The 19,869-nt window shown below is 29.6% G+C and overlaps 1 protein-coding gene across 2 annotated transcripts in view; it reads left to right on the forward strand.

The window, feature by feature from the left end:
• LOC100209968 (calcium-transporting ATPase type 2C member 1) overlaps positions 1–16,981 on the forward strand; it is a 42,174-nt gene extending 25,193 nt beyond the window's left edge. For both annotated transcript variants that reach the window (XM_065820135.1, XM_065820136.1), the window contains exons 8-23: positions 2,236–2,304; positions 2,561–2,636; positions 8,481–8,547; positions 8,806–8,930; positions 9,029–9,126; positions 12,156–12,251; positions 12,351–12,440; positions 12,766–12,870; positions 13,075–13,228; positions 13,355–13,623; positions 13,726–13,776; positions 13,850–14,085; positions 15,295–15,411; positions 15,646–15,793; positions 15,896–15,991; positions 16,288–16,981. In XM_065820135.1, coding sequence (XP_065676207.1) covers positions 2,236–2,304; positions 2,561–2,636; positions 8,481–8,547; positions 8,806–8,930; positions 9,029–9,126; positions 12,156–12,251; positions 12,351–12,440; positions 12,766–12,870; positions 13,075–13,228; positions 13,355–13,623; positions 13,726–13,776; positions 13,850–14,085; positions 15,295–15,411; positions 15,646–15,793; positions 15,896–15,991; positions 16,288–16,551 — 2,061 coding nt within the window. In that variant the 3' untranslated portion in view covers positions 16,552–16,981. The remainder of the gene's footprint in view (positions 1–2,235; positions 2,305–2,560; positions 2,637–8,480; positions 8,548–8,805; positions 8,931–9,028; positions 9,127–12,155; positions 12,252–12,350; positions 12,441–12,765; positions 12,871–13,074; positions 13,229–13,354; positions 13,624–13,725; positions 13,777–13,849; positions 14,086–15,294; positions 15,412–15,645; positions 15,794–15,895; positions 15,992–16,287) is intronic.
• The last annotated feature ends 2,888 nt before the right edge of the window (positions 16,982–19,869 follow it).

Genomic DNA, 19,869 nt, shown 5'->3' on the forward strand with positions numbered 1-19,869 from the left:
TGTGACCAAGTTATCTAAAATAAAAAATTTATGTGAGGACTTACAAGACAAAAAACCGCTCACATTTCCTGAAAAGGCTTGAATTTTATTTTATAGATGCTTACTAGATATTGGAGCCTTGCCATTTAATTTTGTCTCAGGGCCCTTAACCAGCTTAAAACTGCCCTGTATTTATGAAAGTATTTATGAAAATCACAAGAGTAAACAAAAAAAATTAACTAACATACTTAATCTGAATAGCAATAATAATGACTGAAATAATAAATAATAAATAATATTAAACTAAATAACATAGCAAAAATAAGCATATCCGAAGTAGCAAGATTTGTTGGGCAACAGTTGAAGGGATCAAAGCGAACACCAGTTTTTCAAAATAGGTACTACAAATGTCATATTTTTTTGGACAGGAAAACAATCAACAATTTCTACACTTTTCAAATAGTTAAAGAGTATCAAAGAGAGGTTTGGAGAACACTTTTCCAATACTTCCAGACAGTTGAACTGATCACAAGCTGTAAAAGAGCTCAAGTGAGAAATAACTGTAGAAGTTAGTAATAGTAATTCCATTTCTATCAAATTGTTTTATAATTAATCGACATTCTAATTCCTATAAATTCATTAACCACAAGCTTTTACTTTTTTGAAGTGCGTGGTTAAAATCAAGAGATGAAATAAAAGAAAAGTTCTTTGCAAATAATTTTGCCTTGTCCTTGGAGAAGCTATAAGGTCATATAAGGTCAGATAAAATTTTATCTTGCATCTTCTCATGCTTCATAAATCTTTCATATTCTCATTCTTTATAAATCTTGTATTTTCTCTGACCCTTTTTATGTTATCAAATCCAGAAATAGGTATGTCTACAATCAAACCTGTTTGGTTCTAAAGCCCTTGTGGACTACCTTGCTTTCACTAAAGTACTAGTACTCTTAAAACTTTAATGTTTCCAGTTTTTCCAAAAGTTTCTATAGAATCTGACATGAACCACTAGATCCTGACATGCTATATTGATAAAACAAAGCTTAATTTTATTTAATTTAAATTATTTCAGATAAAACTTAAGTTTTTATTACAAACTAATTAAAGCATTACAAAAAAACCTTTTATCAAAAATAGAATTGCAAAAAAACAATTACTTTAAGAAATTACCTCATTGTGTAATTTCTGTTTATATAGATTTTTCTATGATCTATCATAACTTTGTTTGCAAATTGATATAAATTTATTTATTTCTGATTCCATTCTTGGGCTGTAAGTTGCTATGGCGATTTTAACCCCTTAAATAGTCTGACAGTTTTTTCCATTATTAAATTCTGACATATCTTAAAGTAATTAAATTGTTGCCTTACATAACAAATAATAATGGCAATTATTATCACATTATTACTACGGTAATGATTAGTTTGTGACTAATTTCTGCTTGTGAATAATTTTTGTTTTTCTAATAAGTTAAACAACAGATCAGGTATGATACATTTAAATGGTTTTCAAGTGTATTATGCTTTGAACAGAAATCTTGTCTCAACAATATATTTAAAGATTTTTTTGAATTATTAGCAATACCTTAACTGTGGTAGTAGAAATGAAAAAACACTCAGCTCACAATTAAAAAGTGTAAAAAGGTTCCTATTTTAAAGTTTCAACAAAGTTCAACAAGATTCCTATTTTAAAAGGTTCAAAGAAGTTCATTTATATTCCTATTTTAATGGTTAATAGAAATTCAACAAGGTTCCTATTTTTAAGTTTCAAAGAAGTTCAGCAAAACTCCTATTTTTAAGTTTCAAAGAAGTTTACAGTTAACAAAGTTTAAAGATTATGTCATTTTTTAGATACATTTGTTGGATAATTAGAAAATGTAATTAAAACATAGTTACTTTCAACCACCATCAATAGTAGCAGGGTGTGACTTAAAATTTATATTTGAATACTTATGATAATCCAGAGCTCTGGATTATTGTAGATCGTCTTATTATTTAGAAAGTATTCAAAACTAAAATAAAAAATCATTTTTTAAATGTGTAGTTTTGTCCTTTTTACACTTTAATTACAAAATTTTAGTTTTATGTTAATAGGCAGCAATGAGATCGAGTTTTTAGGAAACAAACTTACGAATAAGTTTCTTTGTATGTTTCCTAACAACATGATCTCACAAGCAAGCACTCTACCACTACATTACCACTACACTATCAGTTTAAGTATTTAAAGAAATACTTTTTATAGAAAATTGTTTTATTTTAGGGCATAGTATGTGGAACTGGTACTAATTCTGAGTTTGGGTCAGTCTTTCAAATGATGAAGGATGAGGAGGTATTGCTTTAAAAAATTTTTCAATCAGTTATTATTACTCACTATCCTGTTGTTTGGTGATATATATAATTTTTTAATAAATTCTTGATTTTTATTTATATGATTTATATGATTTTATATGATTGATATATGATTATATATGATTTTATAGTTATTTCATTGTGATTATGATTTACTTGTGAAAACATATAGTTTAAATTGTTGAGTGATAAAACAATCTTTTAAAAATGTATTTGGTTATGTTATATATTTATAGCCTCCAAAGACTCCTCTTCAGAAAAGTATGGATCAACTTGGCAAACAACTTTCTTTTTACTCAATTTTAATTATTGGTAGGACTTGATAGTTTTTTTAATCGCATGTTTTTTTATATTTTTAATTGCATGTTCTTTTTATATTTTTAATTGCTTGTTTTTTAATTTTCTAAATTGTTTTATATATTATGTATATATTTTTTATTTTTTAATCAAGCAATTTTTTAATTCATTCAATGGGAAAAAATCCAAAAGGGAATAACTTGTTTCATTGGGATCATAGAAAATGTGTGGTCATTAGATATAAGAGATAACTAGAGGTTCAGAGACTAGTTACAAATCAAGGAGTGTAGTTAACGCTTTCAATTTCTGATATAAAAAATTTGTGAAATAAAATACTTGACATAATATATTATTATATATATATATATATATATATATATATATATATATATATATATATATATATATATATATATATATATATGTATATATATATATGTATATATATATATGTATTATATATATATATATATATATATATATATATATATATATATATATATATATATATATACAACCCGTAGATGTTGTCCGAAAGTTTTTTCCATATTTTGTTGACAAAAAGTAAAAATTAAAATGCAAGACCGGAATTATTTTTTTTTATTAATTGAGAGACTGCCTGTCCCAACCAAACCCTCAGTCGATGTAGCAACACTCCCTTGCGGGTCAGGCTAAAAGATAGTAGATGTAGCAGCAATCCCTTGCGGGTCAGGCTATTTGTGAGTCGATGTAACAGCACTCCCTTGCGAGTCAGGCTATTTGTGAGTCGATGTAGCAGCACTCCCTTGCGAGTCAGGCTATAAGATAGTCGATGTAGCAACACTCCGCGCATGATTTACAGTAAAAAAAAATTAAAAATAAAAACATTTTATTAAAAAAATTAAAAATAAAAACATTTTATTAAAAAAAATTAAAATAAAAACATTGTTTATATTGTTAAAAACATTCAGAATGTTTTTAAAACATTCTGGTCAATTAAATTTGCGTTTTTGTAGTTTTTTTAAAAAATGATTCATTTGTAATTAAATTAATGGTTTTTACTTTCGTCCAACACGCAAATGTTGGACGAAAGTCAAAAGTAATTAAAAGTGACGTATGTGTTGGCGTAAGAATCACTTTTTTCCTTCCGCTCTTCCCAAAGACAACAAACTATAGATCTATATATATATATATATATATATATATTGTATATATATATATATATATATATATATATATATATATATATATATATATATATATATATATATATATACCTACACTTAATATCTTTGCTTCCAACAAGGCTGCAACCACCCACTAATTAGAGTTAGATATTACTGGAAGAGAAAAATGAAGATTGTAGAGCAAGATAACGATTGACAGATGACTTAAAAGATTATAAGTTATATGAATCAGGAAAGCAAGTTAAAGGAGTTGAATTCCAAAGAACTGATGCTCGAGGAAAAAAACTAGAGGAGTAAGAGTTTTTGGAGCACTTAGGAACAGTCACAGAAAAAGGATGAGACTTAATTAAATGACGAGTAACACAAGAATGAATTTTAGTAGATGGCACAAGAGACGATAGCTCTTTAGAGCAGTGCCCATTATAGTATTTGTAGAAAAGAGAAAGAGAAGCAACATTACAACAATGTGATAATGGTTGGAGGTTGGCTGCAAGAGCAGGTCCAACTATGTTTACAATGCCTTTTTTTATCTTGTCTAAAAGAGAAAAGGCATCATTTGAAGCTCCACCCTAGATATGGCAACAGTATTTCGTACAAAGCCGAATTTGAGATTTATAGAGATAAAATATATAGATAAATATATAGAAAATAGAATCTGGAGTAAGAACGTAACGAGCTCGATAAAGAGATGCAACCTTAGCAAATGCTAATTTTGAAACGAATTTGATATACAGTTTCCACGAAAGATTGGAAGTAAGAGTTATTCCTAGAAGATGAAGGGTAGATGACTCATAGAGTACATTACCGCTCATAAATATAGGAAAATCTAAATTATTGCAAAAATGATTAACTGAAAAAAATGAGTTTTGTCTAAATTAAAATTCACCAGCCACTGTGAGCCCCATGCTGTAGCAGAAGTGAGATCTTTTTCAAGCTCAAAGGTACCCTCCAATCAATAAGAGAGTGTAGACTTCTTATCATGACAAGAATAAATGGTAATATCATTAGCAAGCAGTTCCACCTCAGATGTGAGAATATCTGGAAGATTATTAATGTAAATTAAAAAGAGTAAAGGGCCAATGATTGAATATTGAGGAACCTCTTATATTACAAGATAAAAAGAAGTGTGCTTTCCATTGAGGATAACTTTTACACTATGATTGGAAAGAAAAGATTCAATAATCTTAAAGATGTTACCAGATACACCGTTAAAAGAAAGCTTATGGAGAAGACCACATGCCAAACTTTATCAATAGCTTTAGAAATGTCAAGAGTGAGATGATTAGAAAGTAAGTTATAAGATTCAAGATAAGAGATTAAGTGTTTGTTAATTAAAGATTCAAAAACCTTGCTTATGAAAAGAAGACTAATAAGACGTTAGTTAGACGAATCAGATCGCTTTCCAGAAATTTTGAAAATAGGGATAACAGATGCCGCTTTTCAGCAAGCTGGAAAACAAGACTCTGATAAGCACTTGTTGAATAGTTTAAAAAGTATAGACGACAGCTCCAGAAAACACTTCTGCAAGACTATAACAGGTATGCTGTCCGGGCCATAAGCTATAGAAGAGTCTAAGCAAGAAATCACTTTAGATAAAGAAGCTGGAGTGATACGAATGTCAAGCAATGGATCAACCTGTTTGTCGACTATATCAGGTAGAACCCAACTAGTGGAATCAAGAGATGATATTGATAAAAAGTTCTTAGCAAACAATTCAGCTTTGTCTTTAGGTGAGATCTTTTGGTGAGGTGACAAAGTCTGAACCATACAAGAGAGGTGGAATTACAGATTTGCCCTTATTATTGGTACTATTAAAGATTCTCGAGAAGTCACAAGAGCCTAATTTCTGTGAAAAATACGAGATTTCATGACCTGAGAATAGCAGGCTTTGGCATTAGACAAAACCTTTATACAATGGTTTCTAGCAGTAATAAACAGATGTCTGTTTTCTGGAGAATTGTTTTCCTAATAGATATGGAAGTAATAGTTTTGATTGGAAATTGCAGTAGCACAATGCAAGGAAAACCTTGAAGGAGAGTGAGGCTTGACCTGGAATCTTTGAGAGGGAATAAAAGATTCCATGCCAGCCTGAATCAAACTGATGAAGAGATCAAAATGTGATCAGAAGCACCTAATGGTGAATGGGGAGAAACTGAGCACTGACTAGGATCAGAAACTAGACATAAGTCGAGTAGAGAAGGTAAATGAATCGGGTTGTCTGGAAAGCGTTTGGGAAAGTTGACTATTTTAGTTAGGGATTAAGAAAGGCAAAAGTTTTGGGCTTTAATGCCTGCAGAATCACTGACACTAGAACCAAGCCATTCAGTGTGATGAGCATTAAAGTCACCAACAACAACAATATTAGCTGATGGATAAAGAGAGGGGGGTTGGTCAATATGATAAGAAATAAAATCAAAAGGAGTGCAGTCTTGAGATGAAGGAAAGCGATGTAGAACAAAGAAAAAAGTGATAGGGTGAAGTGGTGCTAAATAAAAGCACATAAAAGAATAGGCTGTAGATTCAAACCTAGTTTCCCGACAAATGCGTGAATTCTTATTAATGTAAATGCCCAATCCAAGCATATGACTATTGGAGTCTTTACGAATTAATGAAAGATAACCATCAACACTAAGATTTCAAGATGAGACAGCTGAACTCAAATTAGTCTACAAAGAGCAAGTAGGTCTGGTGAACTTTGCAAGAGATAAGACTCAACAGAAGAAAAGTTACTTTGAAGACCACAAATATTCAGACAATTTAGTGATGACTATGGTTTTTTTGTGTTTTATAGTTTTTGGTACTTTGTTCATTTTTAAATTTGTTTTAGAACTTGACAATTATTAACTAATATTTTTAATATAAGGAAACAATTAAAAAACAAAATTTGTTTTCTAGCCTATATAATTAAATTGATTTTAAAAATATCTACTGTGCAAAAAAATAGGTAAATCAAAATTAAGTTCATTTTTTCTTGGAAATAATGAACAATAATAGGTAAAAATTTAGTTTACTTATGGTTTATTAATATTTGGTTTTATACCCTTTATTCACAATTATTGCTGCACATCTTTTTTGGCATGGTATTAACTAATTTTTGACATGTACTTATTGGAATTTTTTTCAAAATGTATTTAATGTTTTTCCAATGCTGATCTTTATTTTTGGTCTTAGGAAGTTTTCCTAATATTTATTTTTAACGTCTGCCCAGAGATTTTCTATCGGATTTATGTCCGGTGATTGGGCTGGCTGGTTCAAAATCCAAATTTTCTCCTTATGAAACCGATTTTTCTTACCTTTGCTGTATGCTTTCGGTCATTATTTTGTTGATAGACCCAAATCAAAGGTTTTCTTTTGCAAAGGGTAGCATAACATCCTGCAGTATATTTAAATATATTTCTTTGTTCATATTTTGTTTGATATTGTTCATATTTTCAAAAAAGGGGACCTACTCCATAATATGAAAAGCAACCCCATATTTTAATATTTCCACCACCATGTTTAACTGTTTTGACAGTATATATAGAATCATATTCTTTTCTTTTTGATCTTCTGACATAATTTTTCAGTGCATCTGACCCAAACAAGTTAATTTTTGTCTCATCTGACCAAAGAATATTTCGCCATTTTGAAGATGGCCAGCCCACATGTTTCCTAGCAAAATCTTTCCTGTTTTTAATATTATTTGGTGATAAAAAGTGACACTTCTTTGGTACTTTGGCTTTAACATATTGTTAAGTAAGCTTTTTTCAACTGTCGAAGCATCAATTTGCAGGCCATGAGTAGTTTTTATTTCTTTTGGCATTGCGAAAGGATTTCTTTTGGAATAAAGAACAATATTTTTGTCATCTCTTCTAGATATTTTCCTCTTTCGACCACATGTTTCGGGTGTATTTTTTTTTTAATTGCATTGCATTTTTAATCAATTAAGGTTTTGTTCCTATTAGTTATCATTGTCTAATGTTTTTTAAAATAGGAAGTGTTGTTTAAAAGTATCATGCTTTTGTTTATGCAAATGGCTTTCATAAAAAATAAATTTATAGCACTTTTAAGTTCCAGAAAAATAAAAAGCTGGAAAAACAGTTCCATTGTTTTATTATTTACACATTGGCAACCATACACATGGTTGTTAAATCTATCTGTTGAATAGCCAGTTCTGCAACTTGAAATATGACCATTTGTACTATTTCTCAAATTATTTGTTTTTCCAGTATGTTGATTGACCATTACACAATAAACATTTGAAATGATAAATGACATCCATGTCGTTACAAGTGACTTTTAATGCTAGTAAGCTGTTACTAACAACCACCAAATATTGGTATTAGAAAAAATTTGTTGTATTCTTTTACTAGAGGATAGACTGAATAAAAGATTAGTTTTAGTTACTATAGGCTGGCAGTTTAGATTACTGTAAAATGTAGTGACTAAAGGAAAGATTTTTTTAGCTTTCTTTTGTTGAGCTGGTCCTTGCAGTTTTGCATTATGAAATGCTTTTTCAATAACATTGTCCAGTTAGTTAGATTCTTTCAGCCATAATTTAAGCTCTGCTAAACCTAGCTTTTCTGTGGTATAATAGATTATTTCACTGATAAAATTTAACTTTTTTTTTTTTCTTTCTTAAAAATGCTTATCTTATTTAAGTTGATCAAATGTGTTATATCATTCAAGATTTACTTACTGTTTATAATGTTAGGTCTTGTTGTCTTACTTGGTTGGATACAAAATCGTAAAATCATGGAAATGTTTACCATTGGTGTAAGGTATAATAAATTTAGTAAAATTTTTACCAAATCCAAAGTTGAACCTGAGATTAAAAAGTAAGAAAAGTTTTTTGTTTTTTTGTTTTTTTTAATTTCTAAAACACAAATTTTCAGATAAGTTTTTTAGCAAAGAAAACTTTACAACACCCTAAAAAATTATAACATCACATCAACATTCTAAAAAGATTTTCATTTAAAGCTTTAAAATTAAAGTATTTCTTTCATTTTTTTAATTTAGATTAATTGTTTTTAATTTAGTTTAGCAGTCGCTGCAATACCAGAAGGTCTGCCAATTGTTGTAACTGTAACGCTAGCTCTTGGTGTTATGCGAATGGCTAACAGAAATGCTATTGTTAAAAAACTACCAGCAGTAGAAACTTTAGGTAGAGCTTTTAATTTTGAAAAAGTTACAAAAAAAAAATTCAAAAGGCTAATTATTATTTTGAAAAATACTTTTGATTTTAAAAAACTTTTCTTTTAGGATGTGCTACTGTTGTTTGTTCTGATAAAACAGGCACACTAACAAAAAATGAAATGACTGTAACAGATATTGTTCTTGCAGATAATCGAAGAATTAAGGTGAGAGAAAGGATCAAGAGTTTTATTTCTAATCTAATTGAAATTTATATTTTATGTGAAACTATTTATTTTTTTTTTTAACATCTTCGCTTCCAACAAGGCTGGAAGTTACTGTAAGAGAAAAGATGAAGATTGTAGAGCAAGATAACAATTGACAGACGATTTAAAAGATTGCAAATTATATGAATCAGGAAAGCAAGATAAAGAAAGCGAATTCCAAAGAACTGATGTTCAAGGAAAAAAACTAGACGAATAAGCGTTTTTGGAGCACTTAGGAACAGTCACAGAAAAAGGATGACACTTAATTGAATGACGAGTAACATGAGAATGAGTTTTAGTAGATGGCACAAGAGACGCTAGCTCTTTAGAGCAGTGCCCATTATAGTATTTGTAGAAAAGAGAAAGAGAAGCAACATTACGACGATGTGATAATGGTTGAAGGTTGGCTGCAAGAGCAGGTCCAACAATGTTTACAATGCTTTTTGCACCTTGTCTAAAAGAGAAAGGGCATCATTAGAAGATCAGCCCCAGATATGGCAACAGTATTCCATACAAGGCTGGATTTGAGATTTATAGAGATAGAGAATAGAATCCAGAGTAAGAAAGTGTCGAGCTCGATAAAGAGATGCAACCTTAGCAGATGCTAATTTTGCAACCGATTTGATATATGGTTTCCAAGAAAGATTAAAAGTAAGAGTTATTCCTAGAAGATGAAGAGTAGGTGACTCATCGAGTACATCACCGTTCATAAATATAGGAAGCTAAATTATTGCGATAACGATTGGCTGAAAAAAATTGAGTTTTATCTGAATTAAAGTTCACCAGCCACTGTGAGCCCCATGCTGTAGCAGAAGTGAGATTCTTTTCAAGCTCAAATACCCCCTCCAAGCAATCAGAGGGTGTTGGTTTCTTATCACGACAAGAATAAATGGTAGTATCATCAGCAAACAATGCCACCTTAGATGTGAGAATATCTGGAAGATCGTTGATTTAAATTAAAAAGAGTATAGGGCCAAGGATAGAACCTTGAGGAACCCCTGGAGTTACAGAATAAGAAGAAGAGTGTTGTCCATCGAGGACAACTTTTATGCTACGATTGGAAAGAAAGGATTCAATGATCTTAAAGATGTTGCCGGATACACCATAAGAAGAAAGCTTATGGAGAAGACCAGCATGCCAAACTTTATCAAACGCTTTTGAAATGTCAAGAGCGATGGCCTTAACCTCTCCACCATCATCTAATGCCTGATAAAACCTGTCAGTTATTACTGTTAACAAATCAGCTGTAGAACGAGAAGATCGAAATCCATATTGATGGTCAGAAAGTAAGTTATTAGATTCAAGATGAGAAATTAAGTGTTTGTTAATTAAAGATTCAAAAACCTTGCTTATGATAGGAAGAAGACTTATGGGACGGTAGTTAGACGAATCAGATCGCTCCCCAGAATTTTTGAAGATAGGGATAACAGATGCGGATTTCCAGCAGGCTGGAAAACAAGACTCTGATAAGCACTTGTTGAATAGTTTTGAGAGTATAGACGACAGCTCCGGAGAACACTTCTGCAAGACAATAACAGGTATGTTGTCTGGGCCACAAGCTGTAGAAGAGTCTAGGCAGGAAATCACTTTAGATACAGATGCTGGAGTGATATGAATGTCAAGCAATGGATCAACCTGTTTGTTGGCAATATCAGGTAGAACGCAATTAGTGGAATCAAGAGATGATATTGATGAAAAGTTTTTAGCAAACAGTTCGGCTTTGTCTTTAGGTGAGGTGACATAGTCTGAACCATACAAGAGAGGTGGAATTATAGATTTGCCCTTATTATTGATATTATTAAAGATTATCCAGAAGTCACGAGAGCCTAATTTTTGAGATAAGATACGAGATTTCATGACCTGAGAATAGCGGGCTTTGGCGTTAGACAAAACCTTTTTACAGTTGTTTCTAGCAGTAATAAACAGACGTCTGTTTTCTGGAGACTTGTTTTGCTGATAAATATGGAAGTAACGGTTTCGATTGGCAATTGCAGCAGCACAGTGTGAGGAAAACCATGGAGGAGAGTGTGGCTTGACCTGGAATCGTCGAGAGGGAATAAAAGATTCCATGCCAGCTTGAATCCACGAAGTTATGTAAGAAGCACATTTGTCGACAGGAAGTTGAAAGATTTCTACCCAAGGGCCATCACGAAGAAAATCACGGAAAGAATCCCAGTCAGCTTTACTGTAGTTGTAAGAGGTTCGATAATAGGGATATTCAGGTGATGAAGAAGAATGAGATATTAGTTTTAAAGAGATCAAACTGTGATCAGAAGCACCTAAGGGTAAATGTGGAGAAACCGAGCACTGACTAGGATCAGAAACAAGACATAAGTCGAGTAGAGAAGGTAAATGATTAGGGTTGTCAGGAAAGCGAGTTGGAAAGTTGACTATTTGAGTTAGGGATTGAGAAAGGCAAAAGTTGTGGGCTTTAATGCCTGCAGAGTCACTGACACAAGAGCCAAGCCATTCAGAGTGGTGAGCATTAAAGTCACCGACAACAACTATATTAGCTGATGGATAAAGAGAGAGGGCTTGGTCAATATGATCAGAAATAACATCAAAAAGAGTGCAGTCTTGAGATGAAGGAGAGCGATATAGAACAAAGAGAAAGGCAATAGAGTGAAGTGGTGCTAAACGAAAGCACATGAAAGAATAGTCTGTGGATTCAAACCTAGTTTCACGACAAACAGGTGAATTCTTACGAATGTAAATGCCCAGGCCAAGCATGTGACTATTGGAGTCTTTACGAATCAGAGGAAGATAACCATCAACACTAAGATCACATGATGATACAACCGAACTCAAATTAGTCTCACAAGGAGCAAGTAGGTCTGGTGAACTTTGCAAGAGATAAGACACTAATAGCTTTACATTTCATGTAAAGCTATTAGAGAAACTATTTCATGTAAAGCTATTAGAAAACCGAAAGGAAATTCATAATCTTGCTATTTTGTTTGTTTTCTTTATGTTTTTTTTTGTTTTTTTAGCTGACTGGAATTGGTTATTCAAGTCATGGCCAAATACTATTTGGAAACCATGGAGCTAGTGAGTTTTCAGATGAATCTTTGACTCTTCTTGTTAAGGTTTGACAATTTTTAATTTTAAACAACATTTACATTACTTTTTAGCCTTTTTTTTTTTTACTTTGTTTGTTTATGTTTGCATACTTTTATTTTATATAGACAGGATGTTTATGCAATAATGCTTCGATTAAAAATTCTGTGCTTTTTGGGCAAGCCACTGAAGGAGCAATAATTGCTGTTGGACTTAAGGTTTTTTTTTGTTATAGTTTTACAATATTACTTTTTTTCATTTCGTTGTTTTTTTTTTGACTTTTCACACTAAAAGAAAATAAATCTTTTAATTGAAGCAAGCTTTTTTGCAAGTTTTATACTAAAGATTGCAAACTATATGGTGCAATCATTAAACATTTATATGGTGCAATCATTAAACAGTTAAATGGTGCAATCATTACTTTATATAATCATAATAGTAGAATCATTGTTTTGTTTTTAAATTAAAAAAAAAATTCTAAAAATTTTTATTAAAATTTAAGCATAAAATTAAAAAAAAAATTTTAATATAATTATTTTTTAGCTTGGGTTAGTTCGATTAAATGAAGAGTATGAACGAATCGATGAAATACCATTTACTTCTGAAAACAAATGGATGTCAGTGAAGTGTCGAAAATTATTTTCAGAGGTTTTTACAATCAGTATTATTATATAATCATTTTTACAATAAAGTTTCCTTTCAAGAAATTTTTATGTAATTGGAAATGTATTTTTTATTTTTTTTTTGTAAAAAAAAAATTAATTTTTTAGGAAAATTTTTTCTTTTTAATACATTATTTCAGTTTGTTCTAATGTATTATATATGTTTATGTTTTTAAGTACATTTTTCCAGGATGTTCCAAAGTTTTATGTAAAGGGATCCTTTGAAAAAGTATTAGAAAAATGTTCTACATGGTTAGATTGTGGTGTAAAAAAAATATTAACATCAGCTCATAAAGAAAGTGCAGCAGTTGAGGCTTCAAAGTTAGGTTACCAAGGATTAAGAGGTAAACTTGAAAGTTGTTAGGGGTTCCAGGGGCTTTGAGGTAAAAAACAATGGAGATAAATAAAGCAAAATAATTTAAGAATTGCTAGATTTTTTTTTAACTGTTTTTTTTTTGTTTGTTGTGTAGTGGTAGCATTTGCTTATGGGGAGGAAATAAACTCATTGACATACCTTGGCATTGCTGGCATTATAGATCCTCCTCGAGAAGGAGTAAAAGATGCTATTTGCACACTTATTGAAGGTGGAGTGAATATAAAAATGCTTACAGGTGATGCAAGAGAGACAGCTGTTGCCATTGCTAGTAAGGTTGGTTTAAATACAGAAGCAGCAAATGTTATATCCGGCGAACAAATTGATTCTATGGACAGCTATGAACTTGAAAAAATTATTAATAATGTATGTTTTATTAAACAATATGAGAATATTTCCATGTTTTTATTTAGTTAAACTTTTATTATTATATCCTTAAGATAATAACTGATGTTTTGTTTATTTTAGATAACTGTTTTCTATCGAGTTAGTCCGAAGAATAAAGTCACAATAGTTCGAGTTAGCACTTTTTTTACTATTTGAGTTTCTTTTATATAAGTATGTGTAAGTATATATGTGCGTGTGGTTACAGGCTCTTCAAAGAAAGGATCATGTTGTTGCAATGACAGGAGATGGTGTGAACGATGCCATAGCATTAAAATGTGCTGATATTGGAATTACAATGGGAAAAGGTGGGACTGATGTCAGCAAAGAAGCTGCAGACATGATATTAGCAGATGATGATTTTAAAACAATTCTGATAGCTCTTGCTGAAGGAAAAGGAATTTATTATAATATAAGAAATTTCGTAAGATTTCAACTTAGCACGTAAGTTTTATTTTATGTTTTCTTATTTATTACAATATAAGAAATTTTGTAAGATTTCAACTAAGAGTTTTATCATGCTTTCAAGTTTATACTTTTTATTAAAAAAAAAAATTATCTAAGCAGTGTAAAAATTTATCTAAGCAGTATACAAATTTATCTAAGCAGTGTACAAATTTATCTAAGCAGTGTACAAATTTATCTAAGCAGTATACAAATTTATCTAAGCAGTGTACAAATTTATCTAAGCAGTATACACATATATCTAAGCAGTGTACAAGTTTATCTAAGCAGTGTACAAATTTATCTAAGCAGTGTAGAAATTTATCTAAGCAATGTACAAATTTATCTAAGCAGTGTACAAATTTATCTAAGCAATGTACAAATTTATCTAAGCAATGTACAAATTTATCTAAGCAATGTACAAATTTATCTAAGCAATGTACAAATTTATCTAAGCAGTGTACAAATTTATCTAAGCAATGTACAAATTTATCTAAGCAATGTACAAATTTATCTAAGCAATGTACAAATTTATCTAAGCAGTGTACAAATTTATCTAAGCAATGTACAAATTTATCTAAGCAATGTACAAATTTATCTAAGCAGTGTACAAATTTATCTAAGCAATGTACAAATTTATCTAAGCAATGTACAAATTTATCTAAGCAATGTACAAATTTATCTAAGCAATGTACAAATTTATCTAAGCAATGTACAAATTTATCTAAGCAATGTACAAATTTATCTAAGCAGTGTACAAATTTATCTAAGCAATGTACAAATTTATCTAAGCAATGTACAAATTTATCTAAGCAATGTACAAATTTATCTAAGCAGTGTACAAATTTATCTAAGCAATGTACAAATTTATCTAAGCAATGTACAAATTTATCTAAGCAATGTACAAATTTATCTAAGCAATGTACAAATTTATCTAAGCAATGTACAAATTTATCTAAGCAGTGTACAAATTTATCTAAGCAATGTACAAATTTATCTAAGCAATGTACAAATTTATCTAAGCAGTGTACAAATTTATCTAAGCAATGTACAAATTTATCTAAGCAGTGTACAAATTTATCTAAGCAATGTACAAATTTATCTAAGCAATGTACAAATTTATCTAAGCAGTGTACAAATTTATCTAAGCAATGTACAAATTTGCAGAATAAAAGTCTTTAAAAAGAAAATCTTTTTGGATCTTTTTAGAAGCATTGCCGCTATCACGTTGATTACAATTTCTACATTGTTAGCACTCCCTAATCCCCTAAATGCCATGCAAATTTTGTGGATTAACATTATAATGGATGGTCCTCCAGCTCAAAGGTTTTGTTCTTACGATTACTAAGGAATTTGTACTTATAAAGATAACTTATAATATTTCCTTGTTAATTATTTATTGTTATAAAAACAAGAAATGTGGAGCCGCATTTATGCATGGAACAGGACAAGTATTCTGTTTTTCTTGCAATAAATATTTTAGAAGGATACATTAAATGTTCTATTTATAATCCTGTTTATTATAGTTAGGGTGTTACACCTGTAAATATATTTATTTAGTTTGGGTGTAGAACCTGTAACTGATGATGTAATGAGACAAAAGCCACGTGCAGTTAAAGATCCAATGGTTAATAGATATCTGCTTATTCAGGTCTTAATATCATCAGCAATTATTGTAGCTGGCACATTGTATATATTTTGGCATGAGGTGTACTTTTTATTAATTTTTTTTCGGAAATTTAATGTTTTACTTTTTTATTAAATAAAAAATCTTTAATTACAAAATTTTTATTTTATTACTGTTTTATAGATGTCTGACAATATAATAACACCACGCGATACAACAATGACATTCACTTGTTTTGTATTTTTTGATATGTTCAATGCCATGAGTTGTCGATCTCAAGTAAGTTCTTTTAAAAGTTACAAATTTATACATAATTAATATAATATATAAATGTCATTTTATTTTTTAGGTGAAAGTAAAATAATTAAATTTGTTTATCAATTTTATTTTATTTTTAATTTTTTTTCTATCTAAAAGTTTCATTTGTTTACTGAGATTTTATCAGTTATTAGTTATTTTTATAATAAATGATATAAAAGTTTAATTATTTTATGTATAAATAGACTTTAAATTAGTTTGACTCTTGACTCATAAATACTATATATCCTTTAAAAAAGTACTTTTACATCGTTTAGACTAAATCGATACTAGAGATTGGTTTTTTCAGTAATCGGATGTTTTTATATGCAGTTGGTGGTTCCATTATTGGTCAAATGTTAGTCATTTATTTCCCTCCTCTGCAGAGGGTATTTCAAACAGAGAGTTTAACATTTTATGACATTATAAAATTGACTGCAATTGCGTCCTCTGTGTTAGTTGTCGACGAAATAAGAAAACTAGTATTAAAAGTTTGCATGAAAAAATTGTTGCGTAAAAAAAGTATTTATGATTTAGTATAGTACTAGAAAGGTTTAGTTGATGTTTTATATTTCATTTTTAGGGTGGTCTTTTACAAAAAATTTCTCATTTTTGTTGATTAGCCCTATATCTGTATCAAAAAAAACTGAGATTTAATATTAATTACCCATTTTGTTTGCTACGACATTTTGAATTATTCAGTAATTTCAGTATGTCGTAATTTGCCATTTTTTTCGTCGTACATTTTCAAAACAAAATTCCAGAGAAATTTTTATTAATATTATATTTACAGCTGGAAAAAAATATTTATTTAAAAATAATTTTTGTGAGTAATTTTTGACTCAATAATTTTAAATATTTTTCAACATTCAAATATTTTTTATAATTTTTAGATGATTTTTTTTTAAGCTATTTTATTGGTCATCATTTATTTAATATATTGAACAATGCTGAAAAATGATTTGATATAAAGTTGTTGTTGTTGTTTCGTTGTTTTTTTTTGTTTTTTCTATTTAAAAATGATTTTACTATTTAAAGAAATCAAAACTTGACGGTTCGTAGAACAATTTTTTAGGATAGCTACAAATCACTGACTATATTTTTATTAAGAAATACCCGATTCAAAAAATATTTTAAGTTAGTAATACATATTGTATATCAAATTTTAAAGAATTTAAGGCTGCACAGGGTCTAAAATTTTTTTTTTAGTTTTAAAATCGCTTTATTTTAATTAAAAAATGAATTAATATATTATTTGAAGTATTGCTGATTTGAACCTATAACATTTTCTCATCATTCTTGTAATGCCCTGCCAATGATAAACTCATCTTCTGAGTGGAAAAAAAATCAAGCTAATTTCAGTTAATTATTATAAAGTGAAGCGTATTCCTGAGAGTGCGTTCTGTATCAATCGAAATAAATGATACTTAGAATGGGCACGGTCTAAACTATACGGCGGGTGAAGTAAAACATCTCATCCACTTTTTTTCTAATAGTTTTTAACTAGTCTTGTAACATGTGGCTAGGCCTTGACATGAATGAACATTTAAGTAAAAAGAAGTACAATATACATAAAAAAACTAATTGATGCATTTTTAAACCTTTTTAAAACCAAATAGGGTTGCTACCGACCCTCGAACATTAAATAGGTCCCCAATACTATATAAAAAAAGGTCCCCAATATTATTTCAAAACTATATCTTGTTGGGTCCCAAACGGAGCGAAATAATATAAAAATTTCAAAAATAATAATCATTTTATAATGGATTTTTTATTTTAGTGAACAGAAAATTTCGTTTTTTCACTAAAAACGAAAAATAGGGAATTTAACAAGATTTTATGATAATTTTTTTTATCTATGTTTTTTATTTTATGTATATATATATATATATATATATATATATATATATATATATATATATATATATATATATATATATATATATATATATATATATATATATATATAGAACCCTTAGATGTTGTCCGAAAGTTTTTTCGATATTTTGTTGACAAAAAGTAAAAATTAAAATGCAAGACCGGAATTTTTTTTTTTTAATAATGATAGACTGCCTGCCCCAACCAAACCCTCAGTCGATGTAGCAGCACTCCCTTGCGGGTCAGGCTATTTGTCAGTCGATGTAGCAGCACTCCCTTGCGAGTCAGGCTATTTGTCAGTCGATGTAGCAGCACTCCCTTGCGAGTCAGGCTATTTGTCAGTCGATGTAGCAGCACTCCCTTGCGAGTCAGGCTATAAGATAGTCGATGTAGCAACACTCCGCGCATGATTTACAGTAAAAAAAATAAAAATAAAAACATTTTATTAAAAAAAATAAAAATAAAAACATTTTATTAAAAAAAATAAAAATAAAAACATTGTTTATATTGTTAAAAACATTCAAAATGTTATAAAAACATTCGGAATGTTTTTAAAAACATTCTGGTCAATTAAATTTGCGTTTTTGTGGTTTTTTTTAAAAACGATTAATTTGTAATTAAATTAATGGTTTTTACTTTCGTCCAACACGGAAATGTTGGACGAAAGTCAAAAGTAATTAAAAGTGACGTATGTGTTGGCGTAAGAATCACTTTTTTCCTTCCGCTCTTCCTAAAGCCAACAAACTATAGAACTATATATATATATATATATATATATATATATATACATATATATATATATATATAAATATATAGATATATAAATAAATATTTATATATAAATATATATATCTATTCATATATATATATATATATATATATATATATATATCAGTGGCCAAAAATTAAAGACCACTCATTTTTTAGTTGGTTTCTTAATATTTAAATTAAAGTTAAGAAGATTCTAATTAACTTATTAAATTTTTTTTTTAATATCTTGTTAATTAAAACATACGGATTAAAGTGGTATAATTTTTTTAATCTAATTCTAATTAAATAGCGTTTAACTTATTAAAAAACTGATGAGTACTTATAAATCTTCTTTAAATAAATTGGACAAAATTTAACGACCACTTTCAAATCTTTAACTTGCACCTATTAAAAATAATAATCCATTATTTTTTTAACTGTCTTAATTGCTTATTACGTTGGCTATAAAATAAAATGTCGAAACCTGGGTTTCGATATCAAATAAACATTTATTTTTTGAATTGCAATAAGGATATAAAAATATTTCAAAAATGCGTGCAAAGATCGAAGAAAAAGACAGATACGCGGCTCTTGTATTAAAATAAGAAGGCTATAGCATCAGACAAATAGCAGAAAAGCTCGGAAGGTCTCACTCTTGCATTATTAACATAATTCAACGATACAAAGAGACCCGGTTAATTAATGATCGTCATAGGACTGGACGCAATAAAATTTCAAATGACTGTGATGTTCGCTCGTTAGTGAGATTAATGAAAGAAAACAGACAAGCATCATCTACAGACTTGTCTACGAAATGGACACTGTCAAATGGTCTGAAAGCAAGCCCTAGAACTGTGCGAAGGGTCCCCCACAATTTAAATTATTTATGGCGTGCTGTTGCCAAAAAACTACGCTTAAATAAAAAACAAAAATTTGCCAGGAAAGAGTGGTGCAAACTACATAAAAATTGGTCAACAGATCAGTGGAGCCTTGTGGTCTTTAGTGATGAAATGAACGTTGAGGTAGACAACTGAAAAGGTCGCGTAATGTTGCGTAGACTTCCAAGCCAACGGTTCGATAAATCATGCATTTTGAAACGAGCAAATCAAGGCAGTGGTTCAATAGGCATTTGGGCCTGTATGACTGCCTGTGGAGTTGGCGTTTTTCATTTATTCGATGGTAGACTCAACAAAGAAAGGTACATCGAAATTTTTGAAAACTCGCTTATTCCT

The sequence above is a fragment of the Hydra vulgaris genome, chromosome 15, assembly GCF_038396675.1.
Source record: "Hydra vulgaris chromosome 15, alternate assembly HydraT2T_AEP".
Lineage (NCBI taxonomy): Eukaryota > Metazoa > Cnidaria > Hydrozoa > Anthoathecata > Hydridae > Hydra > Hydra vulgaris.